The sequence below is a fragment of the Phocoena sinus genome, chromosome 20 (assembly GCF_008692025.1).
Source record: "Phocoena sinus isolate mPhoSin1 chromosome 20, mPhoSin1.pri, whole genome shotgun sequence".
Taxonomy (NCBI): domain Eukaryota; kingdom Metazoa; phylum Chordata; class Mammalia; order Artiodactyla; family Phocoenidae; genus Phocoena; species Phocoena sinus.
In genome coordinates, this window is record NC_045782.1 from 41,155,123 (window position 1) to 41,178,740 (window position 23,618).

The following is a 23,618-nucleotide window of genomic DNA, read 5'->3' on the forward strand; positions in this document are numbered from 1 at the left end:
TGTTGTTGTTTTCTAGGGGCTCAGCTAGGAGTTTCCAGTTGTCTGGGAAAATGCCAGAAGAGCTCACCGGATGCTGGGAGGCAGCCCTTTTCTGGAAAGTCCTTTTACTTGGATCTGCCCGCTGGCAAGAACCTCCAGTTTTTGACGGGGGCCATCCAGCAGCTGGGTGGGGTATGTAACCTGCTTCTCTCCTGTGGTACCATGTGCCTTTGTGCGTTGTAGGGCAGGAGCTGGAGAGGGATTATATCTGTGACCTCCAGGTATTTTCAGGGGTATCACTACATTTTCCAAAGCAATTTAAGTATAAACCATTTTTTAAAAATAAAGTTAAATTTGTTCCCTAATTGGAAAAGTAATATCTGTTCATTCTAGAGACTTTGGAGAACATGGAACTGTTCAAGTAACAACCATCATTGTGATATATTTATTTTCTTGTGGATTCTTTTCTCCCTCCCCTCCCCTCCCCTCCCCTCCCCTCCCCTCCCCTCCCCTTCCCTCCCCTTCCCTTCTCTTTTCTTTTCTCTCTCTCTCTCTCTCTCTCTCTCTCTCTCTCTCTCGTGGCTTTATTGAGATATAATTCACATACCATACAATTCACCCATTTAAAATATACAGTTCAATGGTTCTTAGTGTATTCACAGAGATGTGCAAATTGTGTGATTACACAGTCAATTCTAGAACATTTTCATCAGCCCCCCCCAAAAAAAGACCTATGCCTATCATCAGTCACTCCCCATTTCCCTCAACACTCCCAACCCTGTATAACCACTCATCTACTTTATTTTATTTAATGCTTATTTTCTGTGTAGCTATGATCATGAATACATTTTTGATTACCAACTTTTTGCCCATAACCTTAAAGCATTAGCACTTTCCTATCATTCTTACCCCTTATGGACATTCTTTGTAATGAGTATATAATATCCTTTTGAGTAAATTATTAATTTATTTAACAGTTAACCTATGGGCATTTAGATTATTTCTGAATTTTAGCTCCTATAAATAGTACTGTGGTGAACAACTTGGGTAAAAGCATTTGCTGTATCTGAGTCCATTACAGTATTTTCTAGAGCACATCATACAGTACTTTTAGTAAGGAGTTGACAGGGGTATTTCTGTGTTTAGAAAATAGGATGGTAACACTTGGCCCAAAAGAGGCAGGTAACTGGGGAAATTGCATGAATAGGATCAGAATGCAGAGGCTCTTTGCCATCAAACGAATGGAAACTCAGGGATATAGAAACTCAGCAATGGGGATGGACAGAATGAGGATTATACACCCAAACCAGCCCAAAATTACATGTTGAACTTTCAGTCTGTTCTTTCATTTAGCCTTTGCTGTGTAAAAAACCACCCCAGAACTTAGGCTTAAAACTATTTATTGTTTCTCACTGTTCTGTGTACTGGCTGAGTGCTTTCTCTGCTGGTTTCATAAGGGCTCACACCTGCAGCTGCGTTCGGCTGCAGGGTCAGCTGGGCTGGAAGGACCAGAGATGACCTCACTCACACAGCTGGCTGTTGGTGCTGGCTGCCTCTATGTGACTTTTCATACATTGTATGAGAAGTGTCTTACATACGTCATATGTATATATACCATCATATGTACATACAGTGAGCTAGACCAGCTAATGTACAAGGTGGTCTTAGGGCAGCTTTCCCAGAAGATGAAGGGAGAAGCTATAAGGTCTCTTGAGGCTGTAGAACTCACACGTATTACTTTCATCACATTCTGTTGGTCAAAAGGAGTCCAATTCAAGGGAGTGGACAGATAGGCTCCATCTCCTGATGGGAGGAACAGCAAAGTCAAGGGAGTGGGTTTGTTGGGATGGGAGGAACGTGTGGCCCTGAAATCATCTTTTTGCCATATTACAGAAGATAGGCACACTCCTTCAAGCCATAGCTTTAAAGATTTTTTAAAATTGTGATAAAATGTATATGACATAAAATATGCCTTTTTAACCATTTATAAATTCATTCTTTTAAGTTCATTGGCATTAATTATATTCATCCTGTTGTATAACCATCGCTATCTGTTTCCAAAACTTTTTTCACCCCAAACAGAAACTCTGTAACCTTTAAGCAGTAACTTCCCATTTCACCTCCCCCTAGCCCCCGTAGCGCGAATCTACATTATGTTTCTGAATTTGCCCATTCTAGATACCTCATATCAGTGGAATCACTGATGTTTGTCCTTTTGTGTCTGGCTTATTACACTTTAGCATAAAGTTTTCAAGGTTCACCCATGTTGTAGAATAGATCAGAGCTTCACTTCTTTCTCATGGCTGAATAATGCTCCATTGTATGGATAAACCACATTTTGCTTATCTATTCATCCATTGATGGACACTCGGGTTGTTTCTGCTTTTTAGCTATTATGAATAATGCTGCAGTGAACATTGGTGAACAAGCATCCATTCGAGTCCCTGTTTTCAATTCTGTTGGGTGTATACCTCGGAGCGGAATTGCTGGGTCATGTGGTAATCCATGTTTAGCTTTTTGAGGAACCTAAACTTTTTTTTTTAAACCTAAGTGTCAGGTTTCTCATCCAGTCACACTTCAGAGAGATCATCCATCCTTACTTTCACAGGTGTGCTGGAGCTGGCAGCTACTGGCTCACGGGAACCAATTGTTACCATCTCTTTCCAGTTCCACATTCGTTGATGTCATCTGGTAGCTTGCAATCAGCCACAGTAGTATCTTACCCCACAGAAATCGGCAGATGCTACAAAGCGGGTTTTTTCACCCGGAGAGTTGGTCATTAAGCATTTGCCAGCTCACTACTGCTCATTTCCGTCTTTTCTTCTTCCCACAGACATGAGTTTTGTCATTGCGTTTCTGGCACTGTGTTGGGTTCTTGGGATGCAAGATGAGTCAGAGCCTCTCAGTGCCGTGACGGGCTCACAGGTAGGATGAGCAGGTATTTAGGCAGCTGAGTCATAGCCAAAACCCATTTTTGTTTCAGGCTCCTTTTGGTAGGGTGGTCAAGATTACCGATGCAGCGTCTGGATGTCCCAGTGTATCTTCACAGCAAAATCATGGCTTAGCCAAGTTCTTATCTTCTCCAATCACTTCAGTGTGCTCTCACTCCATGCAAACTCAAACTAGTCAAATACTCAGAGCCTCCAGGCTTCTGCTGCTGGGTCAGGAGGAGCTGCAGTTCTGGAGACAAGAACCTGTGTTTTATATATATATATATATATATATATATATATAAACCCTGTTATATTTCAGGATGATGTCTTCTTGGGGGCCTGGCACTGAACTGCATTTGGTCTATTTAAAGACATTGATTCTAGAACTTCTGGCAGCCAAGATTTCCTTCCCCTACCTCTCGATATTGATGATTCTACTTCTGCCTTTTGGGTTTTAGCCACCTCTGTGATCTGGTTTCAGGTAATTGAGGGGTTTCTGAGCAAAGAAGTAAGCTACATCGTGTCCAGCCGCAGGGAGGCAAAGGTCGAGAGCAGCGGGACAAGTCACAGAGGCTGCCCCAGCCCCAGCGAGGTCAGAGTGGAAACACTGTCCGTAGCCAACCCAAAAGGCAGCCGTGCCAGCCCCGCACAGAAAGCTGTGGACTCGGTAAGAACCTCGTGGGGAAGGAAGTGTGGGTCTGATAAACGAAGGAAGCAGGCCTTGGTGAGCCCGCTCCGGCAGTTTCTGGTTTTAGTTTCATCTGGTTTATTTTAATCTCATATTTGAATTCAGGGGCTGAAACTGTCTTATCACAGCTCTGGATCCACACACCTCAGCGACATGCTATCCCCATGCCCTCCCTTCTGTGATACACGGTCACTTTTTCTGGGACTTCAGAGTCCGAGGCTCAGAAGCGGTAGGAGCGTCCTCTGTAAACCAGAGAGGGCTTGTTGGATTGGCCGAAGCTTGTCTGCTGGGGAGTGCGGGCTCTTCAAGAGAGGTCTCAGGACATTTGTAACGCTTGATCTTGGGTGAATTCAGAATGCCCTTCACCAGGCTCCAAGCTGCCTGGGCTGCAGCTCCCTGTGGGTGACCTGAACTTGAGTGTGGCTTTACCTTTACCTCTGGAAGGTTCTCCGGGCTCTCACTTCTGCCACTCCTCAGCTGTCACTGCTCCCAGCTTTCCGAGGGATGTGACTCCCAGACGTCCTTGCCAGCCCCCGTGGAAACATCTGTTTGTGCACAGGTGGTCTCCACAGCTGCCCCCATGGCTCCTCTCTTCCGCCAGGTGCCTCTGAGCAGAGGGAAGGAGCTCCTGCAGAAGGCCATCAGGAACCAGGTGAGCTGAGGGGGACGGGCTGGAAGCCGGTGTCTCTGGCACAGGGACGGAGTCAGCCTTGCCTCCGGAGGTTCTTCTGAAGCACTAACACAAAAGGCACACCCAGGCAGATGTGTAGAATTGTCGAGATTTTCTCCTTACAAACAAGGAAGTGGGGCTCAGAGAAGTTAAGTAATCTGCCCAGAGTCACCCAGGGTGGAGGTGGTAGAGCCAGGATTTGACTCCATGATCTTTCCAGCTCCAGGGCCTCCCAAGAGAACTTGGGAGAAACGCTGTGGCACGTGTCAGACTTTGTACGGCTTTCACAAGTAGCTGTTTATCCTTTTTGTGAGAATCCAGGGCCATTACAGTGAAGTGGCAGGAGGAGGAGTTAAGGTGACCTTGCAAAGGAGTAGTTCAGGTGCCATCAATGGGTGCCTTGGCTGTGGCTGTGACGCGGGAGGGTGGTGTCGCCGGACTCGGCCAGCCAGCGTAGTTTCCTGCTCGATGATGGTGACTGTCACTGGTGTTTATTGTGTCCTTCTGGTCCCAAGGTGGCCAGAGCAGAGCCTATAGGCAGATCAGCAGTCCGTGCCCTCCCCATGTGGCCAGCCCGTGCAGAGGAGAGGGTCTTCCCAGGGGTTGGGATCAACTGTCCAGGCCCTGTGCTCTCGCCCCTGTCCGCCCCGCCCCACACAACAACCCCGCACATGGATGACCCGGGGCTCCCAGAAGCGAGGCCAGCCTGTCCCCTGGTGTTCAGGCCTTGGGGGGTCTCATGCTCCTGCCTGACTTGGCTTGTCTTTCCAGGGCAGCAGCGGCGGAGGCGGTGGCAGGCGCGGCAGCAGCCTCCTGAGCAACGCCCGCTCCTGGGGAGTGCGGATTCTCCACGTGGACGGTACCCTTCCTGCCCGGGGCCTGCGGAGGGGAGGGGAGTGCGGATTCTCCACGTGGACGGTACCCTTCCTGCCCGGGGCCTGCGGAGGGGAGGGGAGTGCGGATTCTCCACGTGGACGGTACCCTTCCTGCCCGGGGCCTGCGGAGGGGAGGGTTGCCGACTTTGTCTGGGAACCTCGGCTGTGATGGGGACCGGAGCCGTGTCCTAGTTGAAGCCAGATGTCCTCAGTTACTTAGCGTGCGGCTCTGCTACGGTGGGGGGTAGGGCGTGGGGAGCAGCACGAGCAGTAGCAGAGCGCGGGCGCTGGGGAGGCTGCTTTGTTTAACCCACTGGACAGCCCTCCTCAGCTGCTGTGACGATCCTGTTTTACAAATAAGAAACAAATCCTAATATCCATGACCCCTTATCAGGTATTTCCGCTGTGCTAGGAATCGCCTTATTTAATCCTCCTCACCGCAGTCTTCTGCCCATTGTACAGATGAGGAAATTGAGCCTCAGAGAGTGGATTAAGTAAATTATCCATAGTCTCACCAGGAGTGAATAGTGTGGCTCACATTCCCACCTATTTTGGCTCAACTAAATTTCATGTTCGTTCTTTCCTCTAGGGTTGCCTCACACTATAACCACCTGTTTGCAGGTTATAGTAAATTTACATGAGAATAGCTGTCTTGAATCTGCAGCCAGCCCTCACACCCAGCTGCACTTTGAGTCTGGGGTTTTTTCTCTGACCCATTGAAGGGGGATGGTCCAGATCCAGCCCTAGATCTGTGGTCGGTTGGGGGGGGTGCGGGTGGTCGGGAACTGTGCTGGGGAAGATCCTGGTCTGGGGTGCTGGGGGGTTCCATCGCCGCTGGAAAACCGGCCATTTCTGACTTGATCTAATTTCCTGCCTTCCGTGTATTTGAGAAGCCGCAGCATGTGTAGCCCCTGCTGGGTCTGCCACCTAAGGGTGCATCTGAGAAACTGCCATGGCTTGGTCTCCCCCACAGAAGCCGCTCTTCAGTAGTACCTTAAAGCTCTTTATGGGTCATAAGGCACCTCCTGTTCAAGACTTGTATTCAGTGCTCCAAAGGAGCATGAAGCCAGCTTAGGTACTTTTCCAGGGATAGAGGACCCAGCCCTCTCTTTTATTATCAGCAGGTGCAGAGATGACACGTAGCCAGAAGGTGGCAGGCAAGGCTGGTGTGATCCAGCACGCCAGGCCGGGTGAGAAGTTTAGTCCCCCAGCCCCACGGTGGGGCTGTGCTGGGGAGATGAGGAGAGGGAGCCTTGGCTGCAGCCCTCTGTTTCCTCCACAGCGATGGTGATGCACGTACAGCAGCTGTCTCTTGATGCGCCATGTGTGAAGAAGCAAGGGCCAAAGGAGCCAGAGGTAGGTCATTCCCCTGAACTGAAGGGCAACAGTAAAGTCTGTGACAACGCTGGTAAACCCAGGACCCACTCCAGCCACCTCCTTCTGGCCTCGACCGAGAGGAGCTCGGCCTCTCGGTCAGCTCATCCCTGGTGCTCACAGCCCTGCGTTGCCCTGTCTTCTCTCTTCCCTGTGCTACCTGCGCATCCCCCATGCTACACTGAGGCATTCGTTGCAGCCTGGGCTGTGGACTGCCTGCGGGTAGTCCTGGCCTGGATAAAACATAAACACTCCTGGCCTGCTGGCCAGCCTGCCCTTCTGAGGATGGCTCTTGGCCCGGGAATGAGCCTACAGATTGCACGGGTGGTGGCAGTGGGGTGATGGTGTTGGAAGTAGCTGCCATATTCCCAATTCTTGTTTGGCTTTTCCTTCCTTTGCTGGAGTTAGAAATTGATGTGTATCACGTCAAGAGAGCCGGGCTGATTTAAAGCCACGGGGTGTTCACCCAGCCTGAATCCGAGGAAAAGTTAAGCCCTACAGGTCCATCCAAGGCCTGATACCCAGGAGCAGAACCACATCCAAACCAGATGGCGTGCTCAGCCTCGACGCCCCTCGCCCCAGCCCCTCTGGTTTGGGCATCTTTAGGGTCTTGGTGCCGCTGCTACGTAGATTTACATTGCTCGCATTTGGGAAAAGTATACAATGAAAGTCTCGTTCCCCTCCAACTCCTGCTCCCCTGCCACCGAGCTCCCTCCCTGAGGTCCACAATGTGAACAGTTTCTCAAATGTCCTTCCAGGACTCCAAGCATCTACAAGCAGATACGTCAAAATTCCCCCCTTTTACGCGAATACATAGTATTTTTACTTTGTTTGCTTAATAATCTCTTTTGTAGTTACTTGGGACCCTTTCGGAGCAAGTTCTGGGTGCAATCTGCTAATAGGTGAGGGCAGGTGGAAGGCTTCTTTGGGCTGTGTTTGCCCCGGCAGTGTGGCCTGGAGGAGAATCTGGAACCTCCTCGGGCCCAGAGGCGCAGACAGTCATGGAGCCGTTGGATCTCTCATCCTATCCGCACCCTCCCAACTCTTTAACTGATTTTTAAAAACTTGTTCCATTTGGTTTTTAATATTAGCTTTGTTTGACCTTGGCCTAAAAGTTGGTTTGTTGTGGGTTTTTTTGTTTATTTTATTTATTTATTTTTGGCTGCATGGGCCTTCGTTGCTGCATGCGGGCTTTCTCTAGTTGCAACAAGCGGGGGCTACTCCTTGTGGTGGTGCACAGGCTTCTCATCGCAGTGGCTTCTCTTGTTGTGGAGCACGGGCTCTAGGCGCACGGGCTTCAGTAGTTGTGGCACATGGGCTCAGTAGTTGTGACTTGCAGGCTCTAGAGCACAAGCTCAGTAGTTGTGGCGCACGGGCTTAGCTGCTCCTCAGCATGTGGGATCTTCCCGGACCAGGGCTCAAACCTGTGTCCCCTGCATCGGCAGGCGGATTCCTAACCACTGTGCCACCACGGAAGTCCCCTAAAAGTCGGTTTTGACAAACACAGTCAGGGTATGCAAGGTAGGGCACCGTAAGCAAGAGGTGTTGTCTTCACCCTTTTCCTATCAGCTGCCCTGAAATGGTAGCCATGCCTAGAAAATACAGGCTGCCGTTAGCAAGCACCTACTCTGCGTCAGGTCTGTTACCTGCTGGAATTTCATCTGTGCCACATCCAAAGAGTTAAGTGGGAACTCCGCACATCGGCCCCCTAGCCCTTGCTCTTTGCTCTGCCCTGCATTCCCTGTACAAAGTCAGCTGCCGTTGAGATTCACGCACAGAGTTCACCACACTTCAAGTCCCTGGGGAGGTGGAGGGAGCCGTGGTGCTGAGGTCTGCTCCAGCTCACAGTCCAGCCGTGGGCAGGAAGCTAAGTGGGGCAGACTGGTGGCAACTCGGCTCACTGGGCCCAGTTCCTCGACCCCCCCCTCCCCCGGCTGCCTCACATCCTTAACCTATTTTCCCTTTCCATTTAGGGAACATGTCCAGCAGAGTCAAGAACACGGAAAGGTCAGTGTGATAGCTCTTCCTCATTTAATTGCCATCCCTCCCTCCCTAAATGCTTCCCCACGACTCCCTCTGTGGCAGCATCTGCTCACTTTTCTGCGGCAGGAAGCAAGTCCAGGTTGTATGGCCCCATCGTGTTTCCAGGGCCTGAGCTTCGGAGCGGAGAGTGGTGGGAGAGAGGCCTCCATGAGCGAGTCCCGGGCTGCTGGGCTGGGCCTTCTCTTTAGAGCCAAGACCTCAGGCGGTCGCTCTGGCTCCTGCATCCTCTGGCTGTTCCCGGTCACTGATCGCAGTTCAGCATCCTTTTCCTTCTGATTCAGGAGCAGTTTGGGGTGGGCACTTTGACAGCTGCCTACCACTTGCAGAAATGCCAGACTCCCTGAAACTGACAGACAGGCAGAATGATAGGCCCGGCTCCTCTTGGACAGCAGGAGAGTTTCTCCCCCTGGATGTTCCTCCCAGAGATGCTCTTTAAGTGGCATTTATTTGTGCACAAACAGGAGCTAAGAAAAGTCACTTGGCACCTCTCACGTTTGAAATCCAAGGAAATCTGTAGGGGAATTGATTTTAATCACTGTCTCAGTTAATTAGAAAGACGAGAGGTCGCCCCAAAAAGCAATTAATGGGATCTGCTGCTTCGCAAGGAGAAAGGCTGCTTCTGTTTGGGCACTGGTGGCCTGGAGCGGGTCTGGGAGCTGAGAGGGGCCAGCCTCTTTGGGGATTTGGTTCTGCCCAGGCTTCCAGTGCCTTGGCTTCCCCTTTGACAGGACTTCCGGTCATTGTGGGAGCGTGGAAGTGGTTTATAATGCCTAAGAGAGTCTGTAAACTGTGCAGATAGGCAGCTAGTAGGGGATGAATCTCTTGATTAATTGACTCCAAATCTGTCTTCTCAGCACCCCTTTGCCCTGTTTTTTTCAGGAACCAGATTTCACTTTTGATGTTTTTTTCCTGCCCTTCTGCCAAGACCTCGAAACACTCTTTAGCTCCCTTCCTCACTGCTCCTCCCCTCAAAAAAACCCAGGATCCTCATGGAGAATTCTGTCTAGGAGCTGTTCTCAGGCCCCTTGGGATTCTGAGACACCAGGAGTAAAGGTCTGGGAAGGAGCTGAGGCTTTTAGCAGAAATCAACAGGGGCTAGGTTTCTCCCACGCAGCCAAGTTTCTGACGGTCGAGGTTGACAGCCTCCAGCACCCACTCCTAGGACCCCGGGCACCCTGCAGCCTCTCCCCGCAAGAGTTGCTGCCTCTCTCCCAGGTAGAGGCTGGAGGAATTAAGAGTGGGTGCCTCGCTCTGCAAATGGAAAGGCGCACCTCGGGGCGGCGAGTGTTCCAGCTCCGAGAGCCTTTTAGGCTTTGGCAGAGCCTCACCTCCCTGAGCATTTCCTGCATGTAGAGCTCAGGCCCCACACCGGAGCAGACAGATGGCTAACGGGCACACTCTTCCTTCCAGTGGCCAGACTGAAGGCACCGTTCCTCAAAGTCGAAGATGAGAGCAGGTGAGTGGGCCACCAGACACACATGGAGGAGAGGTACTCGGGGGTCCCAAGCTGCCATGGGGACATGGAGCCCCTCAGCCCTGCACTTTTGTCTTCCCTGGAAGCCCCTTTGTCCCCTCTGTCATGGAAAAGTCTCACACGGTGCCTCTCAGGAGGCACCGTGCCCAGCCGGCACTCCTCTTGGTCATAAGTCAGAGGTCAATGATCCTGTGTGTGAATTCCCTCCTTTTAATGCTCTGCTTTTGTGAGTCCATGGTGTCCCATCCGGGCTCAGTTTTGCTCCTCGTTTCCCCCCACATGTACACTGACAATACCGAATCATTGCTGGTATTAGTGCTAGTACCGTCTTGGATGAAGTGAAGATCTCTGGGGTGATATTGGGGTTCCCTTGTCAGATCACCTTGTACTTGATGAAGCCTTTCTGTCTGGCTGTGTAAAACCCTTTCCTGGTACATGTTATCTTGTGACAGCCCTGGGTAAAACTGGCATGAGGAGAGTCCATTCTCTTCCCAGTGGGGAAAGTGAGGTCAGAGAAATTAAGGGACATGAACACGGCCACTTTCCTAATGAATCTTAGCCCAAAGCTAGAATCCACATCCAGCCGGGCACCCTCTCCACTCTGCCCTGTCTGCCCCCACGAGGGCCCCTTCTTACCTAGAGCAGGAAGGTCACATTGATGATAACCTGATGAGCTGTTAGCCACCTGGGTTACCACTGACTCTTCCATAGAAACTAGATCAGGAGTCTGTGAGAATCTAGAATTAACCCAAAAAGTTTTTTTAAAAGAGAAAAAGCCCACATGTACCCAGCAGCAACTCCTGCACCAGAATTCTCTGTGTCCCTCAGCTCAGGTAGGCCAGCTAGAGACCCAGGCCCAGGAGCCTGGCCTGCCTGCCCGTCCTCCAGATGGCACCGGTACACAGTACAGAGTTGGTTCTGGCAGCTCGAAAGCCAGTAGAAAGAACACAGGGATGGAAGGATGCCCTCTCGTCTGCTGTTCCAGTGGGCCGGGAGGCACGTCCTTCGCACTCAGCCCCTTCACAACCAGCTAAGTCAAGTAGTCATGACTCCAACGCAGTGGCTGAGACACCACCAGGGCCTCAGTATCTCTGCACACGGCATGCACAGTCCGTGTCACTGGTAACCGGAGCAGGGTACATGGGTTTGTGTGCCCCTGGCATCGTAGGCAAGATCCAAGTGGAGCTGAGCTTTCTCACGATCCTTTTTTATGTGTGGTTCTAAAGCAGGCGGTCTTCAAAGCCCAGCATAGCCACACCAAACTCAACTTTCCAGACTCCTAAGCAGGAACAAAGAAACATGGAGGAGGCGAAAGGCGGGTAGCAGGACTGTGAAGGGCGCCTCCTTCTCCTTCAGGGTCCAAGAAGACTTTTTTTTTGGCTGTGCCGCACGGCTTGTAGGATCTTAGTTCCCCGACCAGGGATTGAACCCGAGCCCCCTGCAGTGGAAGCGCCGAGTCTTAACCACTGGACCACCAGGGAAGTCCCCGAGAAGACTCATTTGTTAATTCACTCCTGAGCCCACGGGGCTCTTACTGTGCCACCCAGCAACCCAGGGCCTGCTCTCCTCTGGAGTACCGGCCACTGCAACCCAACACGGTGTGCCCAGGGTTTGCTGAGTATCCACAGATCGCCAGATCTGGCTCTGAAAGTCTCCTGAACGTGAGCAACTTGAAGCAAACCCCCCAAACCACTCAGTGTAGGTCTGACTATCCAGAACCTTCACTGTGCCTCTCTTCCTTCCAGAGCACCACCCCTCAGATAGTACAAAGGACCAGCCCAGAGCAGAGATGTTCCTCTTCATGGAACAGGAAGATCACTGCTCTGGGTTAAACATCCTTGCATTTAGATTCTGCCAGGCTAGAGTCCTCAGAGGTCACGTGAAGATCGAGAAACAAAATGAAAAGATGGGAGGAACTAGATCAGGATTTGGGAGACGTGGCTTCCCATCTGGACCTGGCCACTTATGGGTTGTGAGCCCTCGGGCAAGTCACAAAACCTTTTGGGCTTTGTTTCCTCTTGTGTAAAACAGGGTAACACCGTTGCCCCGCTCAGCTCAGAGGTTACAGGATTCAGGGGAGGCAGTAAGTGTAAACAGTCTTGGAAAGTAGACAGGAAGAGTGTTAATTTAAAATATTAATCTAACCTAGTAAGGCAGATGAGAGCATTGTTCTAGAATTTAAAAGTTGGGCAGGTGAGAGTGGAATTCTCGGGAGTTGGGCCAGCCCCCCTTCCTCACCCTTTCCACTTCCCCACTGTAGTCAAAGTGGAAGTTTTCTGTGTTTCAGGAAGTTTCGTCCTTTCCACCATCAGTTTAAATCCTTTCCCGAAATTTCTTTTCTGGGACCCAAAGACGCAAGTCCCTTTGAGGCCCCGACGACTCCGGGCATCTCGCACCATACCAGGTGGGTCTTTCTGGTTCCTGAGTACCAAGAGCTGGTTCCAGGCCAAAGTCCTCCCCGTTGGGCCTGCTGGTCAGATTTGGAAATGGCCATGTGTTAGCTCCTTAGGCGAGGTCTATTCCGGGAACTTAGCCCAGAGAAGAGAGACACCAGGAGTGTTCATCCATTTTATTTGGTGCTTTCCATCCATACTGAAGAATTTGACTTGTGTCCAGAGGGCAAGAGGCCGTTTTCTGAAACTCGAATTATAGACCACCTTCATCAGAGTCCCCTGGGGTCCCTTTAAAAATGCAGGGTCCTGGACTCCACACTCACAGAATCACAGTCTCTGGTGATGGAGCCCCCAAACCTGCATGTTCGTGGGCTCCCCATGTGATTTCAGTGCACATCAAAGTTCGAGGCCTTTTGGGCTAAACATGGGGGCAGGGGATCTGGGGGACCTGCCACACCATGTGGTCCAGAGTGGCTTGTATGCTGGTCGGTATTCCTACTCTGCAGATGGGTGAGAGTTTGAACCTTCACTGACCAAATCACAGAAGGAAGGTGGTTCGGGTGATGGCCTGGACACCTTCTCAGCCCCTTTCTAACTTGTGGGCCGCAGGGTTAGTTTACAGACCAGGAGAATAGAAGGCAGATGTTCAGCCTGAGGGTCCCCAGGGCCAAGGAGGACCTGTGGCTTCCACCAGCAGAAAAGGGCCACGTGATCAGGAAACAGTGCTAATGGTAAGAAAAACAGAAAGGGAATGTGGCAGTAGATGGAAAGCAGAGGAAGGCAAGAACAGGCTGGGGTGAAGTCCAGGTGCCCCTCATCCCTTTCCCAGAAGGTGCAAGGGACAGCAGAGAGGAAGTCACGAGGCTGCCCGGGCTGGGCCTGGGCGGGGTGCTCGGCCTGGGATGGCCTGGGGATGGCAGAGGAGCCGACAGGTTGTAAAGGGAAGACAGTGAAGCAGTGAAGCTTTGGTGACCAGATGTGAGGAACAGAGAGGGGGTAGCACAGCGTTCTGGGGGTGTGCATAGAAAATCTGTGGGAGGAAATGTTAAATTTTTTTTTAATTTTAAAATTGTTATATTTTGGTTCAAAATTCAAGAGTTACAAAGGGTTTAAAGTGAAAAACCTATATTCTACACCCATCCCCCAATCTCCAGACTGTGAGTCTCTCTCCAGAGAGAGTTTATGGACATAAATACATTGTGTATCCTTTGTTCCCTCTTCTCACAATATTCTTCCCTGTGCTGGATCTTGCTTTTCCACTTAATATATCTTAGATTAATTTCTATTAGTACCTAAAAAGCATCTTCATTCCCTTTAATGGCTGCAGGGTATCCCATGGTATGGATTTGCTGTATTTTATTTAACAGACACGTAGATGATTTCCAGTCTTTGGCTATCATAAACAGTGCTGCAGGGAGTCGTCTTGTTCAGAGTAAATTTGTGACTGTTCAAGCATATTTGTGGGATAAATTCCTAAAAGTGGAAATGCCAGGTCAAAGGGTGCTTACATTTGTAATTTTGAGAAATGCGGCCAAATTGCTTTTCATGGAGGTGATGCCAGGGTACACTGTCACCCGCACTGGACCAGAGCCCGTTTCCCTATCCCCTTGGCTAATACTGTGAGCTGTCAGACCTGTTGACTTCGGCCAATCTTATAGATTAAAAACCGTATCTCAGTGTAATTGTAATTTTAATTTTTTTTCTTTTTATGAATGAGCTGAAGTGTGTTTTCCTGTGTTTGATCATTTGAATTTCTTTTTGTGTAAACCTTTTTCATATCCTTTGCCCACTTTTCTATTCAGTTATTGATTACTTACTGATTTGTAAGGAGCCCTTTGTGTTTCAGAGAAACGAGCCCTTTGCTATGTTATTAGTTATAAATGTCCTCCCCAGTTTATGGTTTGTGTTTTAACTTTGTTTATGTTTTCTGCCATGCATATATTTTTAAAAATTGCATGTAGTTGAATTTTTCAGCTTTTTTCTGTTTCCTGGGTTTTGTGTCATACTTAGAAAGTCCTTAGGGGAATATTTTGGACCCGTTGAGTTTGCTGGGACGGCCAAATACCAATACCCTACAGGCTGTTAAAAATGCAGGACTGGGGCTTCCCTGGTGGCGCAGTGGTTGAGAGTCCGCCTGCCGATGCAGGGGACACAGGTTCGTGCCCCGGTCCGGGAAGATCCCACATGCCGCGGAGCAGCTGGGCCCGTGAGCCGTGGCCGCTGAGCCTGCGCGTCCGGAGCCTGTGCTCCGCAACGGGAGAGGCCACAACAGTGAGAGGCCCGCCTACCGCAAAAAAAAAAAAAAAAAAAAAAAAAAAAAATGCAGGACTGACTACAAATTATAAATGCTGGAGAGGGTGTGGAGGGAAGGGAACCCTCCTGTACTGTTGGTGGGAATGTAAATTGGTGTAGCCACTGTGGAAAACAGTATGGAGTTTCCTTAAAAAACTAAAAATAGAGTTTTAGTTTTGATGCCATATGATCCATCAGTCCCAAGACATGGAGGCAACCTAAATGGCCATCCACAGATGAATGGCTAAAGAAGATGTGATGTACACACACACACACACACACACACACACACACACACACACACACACAGTGGAATACTGCTCAGCCATAAAAGACACTGAAATAATGCCATTTGCAGCAACATAGGTGGACCTAGAGATTATCATACTAAGTGAAGTAAATCAGGTAGAGAAAGACAAATACCACATGATAGCACTTATATGTTGAGTCTAAAGAATAATACAGATGAATTTACTTACAAAATAGAAACAGACTCAGACATAGAAAACAAACTTATGGTTACCAAAGGGGAAAGGGGGTGGAGGAGGGATAATTTAGGAGTTTGGGATTCACAGATACAAACTACTGTATATAAAATAGATAAACAAGAAGGTCCTACTGTATAGCACAGGCAACTATATTCACTATCCTATAATAAACCATAATGGAAAAGGGTATGAAAAAGAAAAAATACACACACACATATATATAAACTGAATCACTTTGCTCGATAGCAGAAACTAACACAACATTGCAAATGAGCTATACTTCAATTAAAAAAAAAAAACTCAAAAAAAAAATACAGGACTGAAATTCAGAGGAGAGGTCAGGTTCGAGAAAGATGTGAAAGTCCTCAGTGAAGGTGCAGCTGTGCGGGTCAAATGAACATGGGTTTGGGTGTGCGCGCAGAGCTGGAATGTCCTCAGGGATTCTTGCTGCCAGTCATCAGCCGTCCTCACCTGTGGTTTGAGATGTGGGGGCAGGGACAGGACAGAGCTAAGAAGGGGTACTCACAGGGAGGCCTCGCCTTCCTTGCTGCCTCTCCTGAGGCCAAGTGTAGGCAGGCCAGCCTGTGCCTGCCCGGCTCTGGCCATTTTGGTCCACCCCTGCCCTGGTCTGGGCTCCAGGCCCCGGAGCAGCAGTTCCTGCTCTGAGGGCCCCAGCAGTGACCGCTTTCCCCCACCCTGTCCCCTCGCCAGAGAAGCCAGGGACCAGGAGCCAAGCCGGCGATCGGCCGCCTGCACGGTGCCCAGGAGGAAGAAGGGGTACTGCGAGTGCTGCCAAGAGGCCTTCGAGGAGCTGCGCGGGGTGAGCTCCTTCCCCACCACACACAGCAGCTCCCAGCCTGTCCTGAGGCCGCCTGCCCCGCCCGGTCTCTCCCACCTGGTCCGCTTGTCTCCCGCCCTGGTCTGGTCTAATGTCCCTGCCTCCTCTCACCCTGGGCAGCATCTTCAGAGCCCCCAGCACCAGGGCTTTGCCCTGGAAGCCCGCCCGTACGCCGAAGTGGATCGGATCATCGCCCAGCTGAGCCACAGCTTCGCGGACATCCCCTTCCAGGCCAGCCTCCCCGGGTGAGCGCCGCCGTGCCGCCCTGCTGCGGGTGGCGGGCACGACCACCCTGAGGTGGGAAGGACCCTCAGGTTGGCGGCAGCAGGGACCAGGCTATGGCATCCCTTCCCTTTCTTTCCCGCCATCTCCTGTCCGTTTGTTTCGGGGGGTTGGGGTGGGGGAAGACCTCCATTTGTGGCGTCAGCTGATCAGATCAGGATGGGCCCCGATCAGAGTATGGCTCCCTTTTTAACGCCCGGGCATCGCCACAGTTAGGGGCACAGGAGGAGCCGTTCAGCTGCTGTTTCCCGCCATGTGCCTGGTCGTGGGCCTTTCTGCCTCCTAGAAGTGGGGAGGGGGTTCCTGGGTCCTTCCCAGGTGGGTGAAGAGGAGGATCTTAATGCTTCTCTCGACGTTCACCCCCAGAAAGGACTGCAGGGGACTCAGCAGAATCCCAGGGCCCTCTGAGCCCCAGCTTCCCCCTGCTGCCCACCAAGGAGCTGTGGCTTCACCTCCCACCCCAAGTCTCCACCCCGGGCAGCCTCCCTGGGCTTAGGTTGGACACCCGGGACCTGTGCTGCTTTCTCTAGCCACCAAGGGGCACAGCCTCCTGTGTGAAGTTAATAAACGGAACAGCCTCTAACCTGTTCCTCCGGCCAGCCCCGAGCACAGGCCGCAGAGCCAAGAACGGGCCTCTCACAGGGACCCAGAGTGGCCAGCTGTCTTCAGCACAACCGGAACACAGAAGGCCCCCGCTCTGCCCTCGGCCCCAGCCTCAGCCCGGGGGGACCCCAGCTTGCCACCTGCTCTGGAGTTGAACGCTATGGCCCGCTGGGTGCTTTTATCCCCACAGGCAGCCAGGCTCCTTGGCTTCGGATTGTGACCCTCCGTGTCCTGAGACTCCGCCTCCCAGCCAGCCATCCTATCTCAGGGCAGCATCTCCCAGGAGGAGGAAAGAAGACGATCACCAGGCCCCAGGTGCCTCAGAGCAAGATGGGACAGTGGGCGGCATGAAAGCACCAGCTGAACCTGTGGAGGCTGGCAAGATCCCTGGACCAATAGCAAGCCACCAGGAGCCGGGAGGGTCGGCTGATGTCTCTGTGGACCCCCAAGAGACACCAGTGTCCAGGAGCCCTGCTTACCAGTGCCTGCTGACCAGCTCTGGATTTGCTGAACTCTCCTCTGGCCCAGACCTGGCACTTGTTGGCCACAAGCGGAAGGTTCAGTTCCCCAGTGGCAATGCCGAGAAGAGGCCAGGGGTGTCCTGGCCACAGGCCTCATTCTTCGTCCCGAGAGCCCCCAGCCCCTGTGGCACCAGGACAACCAGTGGCAAGCATCTTCCCTCCCTTCCCCTTCCAGGCCATGAGCCCAGGCCTCTGGCCTCCCTCCAGCCCGTGTGCCACCAGCAGACATGCCTGTCCCTCCCGGGCCCCTTTCCCGGGCAGCCCACAGACAGGCCAGCAGAGTTCTGGGCCACACAGGCCCCCTGGCCTGGGGGAGGATGGCCCCCAGGATCTAAGGATTCTGAGTGCGCAGGCTCTGGCCCTGTCTCCCAGCAGGCTGAGCAGCTCCCCGGCGGCCCCGCAGCTTCAGGCCAGCTGCCAGCCCACCTGCACTCAGCTGCGGGCACACAGACCCCAGGAGGACCTGCAGAGAGCCAGGCTACCTCTCTGCCCCCGCCCCTTCCAGCCAGCCGGGGGGCCAGCCGCTCCCGATGGTCCTGGACCCCCCAGCCTCTCCCTGTCTCCCAGTCCCAACCCCAGCCCAGTGCCAACAGAGAACTACTCCTGTGAGTCCCCCCAGGCACGCAGCTCTGGGACCAGACAGCTCCTGACTCAGGGCAAGTTCCACCTCTGCCGAGTGCTGCATACCCAGCCCGGGCTGACCGGGCACACGGGGAGGAGCTGCGCCTGGGGCCTGGCCCTTGAAGTCCACGTGAACAGGTGTGGTCATGGCCAAGCTCTGTGGGGTTGACGGGGCCAGTCCTCACACACGCCAGGTCTTCAGGTGGGACCAAGAGGGTCTGGGCTGGGGGCTGCCCTCTCCCCTTCCTCCAGCCATGGCTTGTGCAGCCACGGCCAGCTGCCCAGGCCAGGAGGCAGAGGCAAGGTTGGCATAGGGAGGGCCCACAGGGAAGCTAGAGCAGCAGGCGCCCTGGCCTGGCTTACCGTCCCTCTGCAGGCACTTGCTCTGCAGAGCCAAGCGGGTTAGTTGTCGGTGTTCACAACCCCCCCCCCCCAGCCTCCTTTCCCACAAGCGTGTGGCTCTCCTGCTTTCTGAGTTGCCTGCGTGTTGTCCCCTCCCCCAACCCCCCACGCTGGTGCACACAGATCCTCAGGAACATATGAAGCAGAGGAGGGGCTCGGCTGCGCCACTTCCAGAGCTCCCTCCCTGCTGCACTTAGTGGGGGCCCAGCACTGACCTCTCCCCTGAGCCCAGGATGTAGCCAGAGCCCACTCTGGGGACCCTCTCAGCTCTTCCCTGCCGCTCAGCTCTGGCTGCCCACCCAGAGTTCAGTTCCAGTGTCAGTGGCTCACCTGCCAACTTCTGCAATCACCCTCCTCCCTCTCTCCTTCCCCAAGGACCTCCCCCCATTTCTTTCAGCCAAGCCATTAATCTGGAGACAGAGATGAGTTTGCTATCGATTCTTTGGCCACTTTTTTTTTTTTTTTTTAACATTTTGTACTGTGGTTCTTCTCACCCTTCTCTGCCTCTGTGTGTTTCTCTCTTTAAATGTGGGAGCTACCAGAAGGCTGGTGCTATTCTGTATCTCATTTTGGAGGAAGAAAGGGGGGCCTACCTGCAGGTGAGGACCTGAGTTGTTAGTTTGGAAATAGAGCAACTATGTGTGCAACCCTCATAGAGGTCATGTTTGTCCTTTTTATGCCATCCTGTTAAATTTCACAATTATCTTGGTTCAGGAGATGTAAAATAAATTTGTTAATAACAAATAGCAAAGATGGGGGGCTGGAGTATGTGTGTCGGGCCTTGATCTCCCCTCCAGGGACCTGAGCAGTCTGACAGCCCAGCAGATACAGACAGAACAACTGGTAAAAAGGACGGGTGCCTCCTGCAAGTGGGAGAGCATGTGTGGGTGCCACCACCCTCCTGAGGGCTGCAGGGAGGTGGGGCCGTGCCTGTCCAGTCTGCTCAGGTCACTCACTGGCCCTGCTGCCCACTGAGTGGTCGCCTGCCGAGGGCATGCTCGCCGCCCACTCCCAGAGAAACTCCTTCGCCCTAATGAGCGTTCTGCTCCAGGCCCTCTCCCCTTCCCTGGGGCCCAGACAGTAGCTTCCTTCTGAGCTCCCTGATGGGTGCATCCCTTTCCTTTTGTGACACATGGGCGTGCCTTGTCCCCCATTGCCTTTCCCATGACTCTGCCACTCTGGGTGGGGAGCTCCCCCACCCCTTTCTGAGACCTCTGATAGCCTCACATGCTACTCACTCCAAAACCGATGCACCGGGTCCTAATACCTTCATCACCATCTGCCCAGGACCTCACATCCAACTGTATGGAATTCCCCTCCCATTTCAACAATTTCATGTGACCTTGGACATCACATCTCTGCCAGGTCAAGCCCCAAGGTAACATCTCTCCACAGCCATGTCTCTGTTCTGGCCTCCAGGATATAAGTTGAGAGGAACCCAGGACGTCTGAGGTCCGAGCCAGGACAGGTAGGTGCTGCTTGACCTTGATCTTTAAGTGAGGGGGCTTGTTTGAGATGATTTCAAGTGTCCTTCCTCCGATAATAAAATACCATAACCTCCTAGGAATCCCTGCGTCCCTCCTGTCCTGCTGCCACCACAGAGGGACTCTGGTCCGAGCCTGGATCCCCTGCCCACTTCGTCATACGTCTCTCCTGTTTTCTCCGCCAGCCCCAGGGCCCTCCTGTGCACTCTCCCTACTGACAGTGCTCCCTGCCTCCCTGTCCTCCCCATCCCCTCCATCTCAGACCCTGTCCAGCCAGACCATCGCGGGCAATGCAGCCCCGTGTCCTCACTCTTGGGCCCTGACCTAGAATGACCCTCCAAAACAGCCAGAATGCCCACTCTTCAAGGCACAGCTTTCATATTTTCCACGAACCCTGTAGCCTTCAGGCCACGCAGGCCTGAGTTTAAATCCAGATCCTGCCACTTTGTGACCTTGGGCAAACTCCTGAAAGTCAGTTTTCTTAATCTGAAAAATGGAAGTAATTGTCATTGCCACATCACCAGGAAGTAAGAATTAAATCTTGTGTCAGCGAGGTGCTTAGCACGTGGTAAACACTCAGCAAACTAACTTATTATTACATCCCCCCACCAACACACACACCTGCGAGGCCTGCCTTCTAGACATTTCACCAGGGATGAATTTCACTCCTCTCCCACCCCATGATGGCTCTCTGACCCATAGCCCCGTCTCCAGTGTAAATTTGTGGATGAAGCTGCTAAGGGGCTCTGTGAGACACCCCACCCCTGGGCGCCCCACTTTCCAACAGCCGGTTCCCCAGAACTCCAGGAGGATCCCTTGCGTGGGACAGGAGGGGCAGCGGGGTGGGCGTACTGTTGGCCCCCCAGGGGCACGACTGCATTTGTGCACTGTGAACCTCTCAAAGGATGGGTGTCCCCAGGATTCTGGCACCCTAGGCACCTCCAACTCCTCCCTGAGGCGAGGCCTCAGAGCTTCAGAGATTAAAGGAGGGGGCCGCCCAGACAACCAAGAGGGAGGAGCTGAGGCTTCCCTCGGAAGGATATTCCGACGACAAGAACGGTCCTCTCCTGGTGGAAAGGACACAGCACTGGGTGGGACCTGGGAGGAAGCAGAACGAACTTCTTGTTCCACCCCCCACCCCTCAGTATCATGTCATTAGGCACAGTCTCCCCACATGCTGGGTAGAGAGGACCCCGAGGCCCCCAAGCCATAAAGGAGTCCTTTGGGTCCTGGACAACGGCCAGGAGCTGGTTTCCTCCTTGGCACCGTAAGGGCAACATGAACAGTGCGAGCCCAGGGTGAGTGAGCCCTTCTGTCACCAGGCACTGCTCTGAGCACCTGAGGCCCATCCACTCATTTATCTCCCCTGCAACACTGCGGGGAAGACTTTTTACCCCCCATTTCACAGATGAGGAAACTGAGGCTCAGAGAGGTTGCGGGACTCGCTCAAGGTCACACGGCGATTAACCAGGATTGGGACCCCAGTGGGTTGCCTGGAGCCCTGAGTCCTACTCTTACTCACCTCACCACCCTGCCCCCTTGCCTGGCGTGGTCTCTGCTGCAGGCCTCGCAGACCAGGCAAGGGGCCTAGACTGCCTCTGTTGGCAGGAATCCCTGCCCACCATGCCGCCCCAGGGCGGAGGCAGCAGACACCCCTCCCTTACCTGCAGCTGCTGCTGGGACTAGGTCTTGGTCCCACATAAGCCCAGCTTCGCCCCTGTGCAGGAATATTTGAGGGGAAAATTGGCTGAAGGGCAGGAAGACTGTACAGGGAAGGAGGCCGCAGCCTCCTGATGGTAGGGGGGCTCCTGAGAGAGGACTGGGGGTGGGGACCAGAGCCTAACATCTCCCCAGAGGGTGGCCCGAGGATGGCATCAAGACAGCGGTGGCCACCAACCTCTGATTTCTGCTGCGTGGGGAAACAAGTGGTGGGCAGAGGGTCCAAAGGAGCCCACCATAGCTGTGGGGTTAGGGTGAGCACTCCCCCAGGGAAACCAACCCCTGTTTGAGGGGGAGACACAGGCCCTGCCCTCAGGGGCCCCCATCTAAGGAGAAAACCATCCTTGCTATCAGGGGCCAAGTAGGATGGGGCGGCAATCCCTACTCTTGTGAAGTCCCAGCCTGAGGAGAAGCTGTCTACAGCCGCCACCCCCGACGTCAGGCAGGAGGTTGCATGAGGGAATTGAAGCAAGCCTCCTGCTTGGGAGTGGCGTGCAGCTTGTAGCAGAGCTGCCACTGAGGACAAGATGGGGAGGAGGGGACTTGGGTGGGGAGTGGAGTATGGTCAAGGGAAGGTCAAGCTGTCCAGCTGGGTGTGCTCAAAGCTGGGAACCCAGAGAGATAAGGGGCTGTTGGAGGCCAGTGGGGCCTACAACTGAGCTCCAGGGGAGCTGGCCCAGAAAGCCACGGGAGACGTGTCACTCAGGACCAGCAAGATCTCCCCACCAGGAAGACCAAGGAACCAGGGCCACAGAAGTTGTAGGAATGTGCTTCAGCCTAGGAGGTCCGGGCCACAGACTGGGGTCTCTGTGTGGTCTTGGGCATGTTGCAGGAGGGGATCCAGACTCCCACAGGCCCAAAGCCCTCCATGGTGAAATGAAACCCTGGGAGGCCGTGTAACGTGGCGAGGGTAAGGTAGGACAGACTCACCCTGGTGGTGTCTGGGGTGCCAACCAAAGGGGTAGAGGGTGGGATAGATGGACCAGATGGGCCAGTCCCTTCTAGGTCCCAGATAGAAGGCAGGGGTGGGGATAGGGGTGGCCAGGGAGGAGGGGGACCCTGGAATATGGGATGTACCTCTCACCGACCAGCTGTTTGACTTTGGGAGGCTCGCGTAGCCTCTTGGAGCCTTAGTTTCCCCACCTGTAAAATGAGAAACACAGTCTCCCCCTCCTGGATAATTGTGGGCTTCCAGGGAATATCACACAGTAGGTCCTAATTCCTCAGAGCCCCTACACCCCGGGGGAGGTTTCCAAGATGTCTCCAGGATGAAGGAACAATCGACTCAGACTTGCTGAGCATCTGGGTCTGGAATGGCAGGTGGTTGGATGGGGGGGAGGGGGAGTCACCCTGTTCCCAGCATTGATGTCAGCGCCTCCTGGGAAATCACCTTCTCACCTCTCCTGGGCCTAAAATAGAGCTGGGGGGGCCTGTCATGAGCCAGAGGCCGCTCCCTCCCTGGCAGAGGCCCTGGGTCCCTGGGGAAGCAGAGGACCCAGCAAGGGGATCCCTGCCTCCATTCCTGCTCCTCAGTGATCTGTGGTCTCCCAGGGTGGGTGTGAGGATGCTCTGACTTGGGGCACAAAGTCAGGGTGAGGCCTCACCAGCGGGGCTCACGCGTCTTACCACACCTTAACCCATCACTGACTCTTAGGATTCCTAGCAGGGGTCAGAGATCCCAAGCCCCCAGTGTGGGCACCCACCTTGCCCAGGAACCTGGGAGCTGAGCTGAGGGCACAGCTGGGGAGGTAGGTTGGGAGGCCAGATGGTCTATAGACAGGGCAACCTAGTTTGGCGAGAGAGGGGAGGCTGGGGCTGCAGAGGTATCTTCTGCTCCTCAAAGATGTGGGCTGGCAAGGGAGGGACAGAAATTGGACATGCTAACCTCATGTAAATTACCTGGCTAGTTTATCTATTTAGGGGAAGGGGAAAGAATTGA

General features: G+C 53.0%; 1 protein-coding gene across 3 annotated transcripts in view; it reads left to right on the top strand.

The window, feature by feature from the left end:
* The window catches only part of DBF4B (DBF4 zinc finger B), a 42,418-nt gene extending 23,231 nt beyond the window's left edge, over nucleotides 1-19,187 (top strand). For all 3 annotated transcript variants that reach the window (XM_032616466.1, XM_032616468.1, XM_032616467.1), the window contains 11 exons: nucleotides 17-171; nucleotides 3,394-3,579; nucleotides 4,202-4,252; nucleotides 5,042-5,129; nucleotides 6,428-6,501; nucleotides 8,493-8,526; nucleotides 9,973-10,018; nucleotides 12,324-12,440; nucleotides 15,921-16,029; nucleotides 16,168-16,292; nucleotides 17,123-19,187. In XM_032616466.1, the coding sequence (XP_032472357.1) occupies nucleotides 17-171; nucleotides 3,394-3,579; nucleotides 4,202-4,252; nucleotides 5,042-5,129; nucleotides 6,428-6,501; nucleotides 8,493-8,526; nucleotides 9,973-10,018; nucleotides 12,324-12,440; nucleotides 15,921-16,029; nucleotides 16,168-16,292; nucleotides 17,123-18,062 (1,925 nt within the window). In that variant the 3' untranslated portion in view covers nucleotides 18,063-19,187. The remainder of the gene's footprint in view (nucleotides 1-16; nucleotides 172-3,393; nucleotides 3,580-4,201; nucleotides 4,253-5,041; nucleotides 5,130-6,427; nucleotides 6,502-8,492; nucleotides 8,527-9,972; nucleotides 10,019-12,323; nucleotides 12,441-15,920; nucleotides 16,030-16,167; nucleotides 16,293-17,122) is intronic.
* The last annotated feature ends 4,431 nt before the right edge of the window (nucleotides 19,188-23,618 follow it).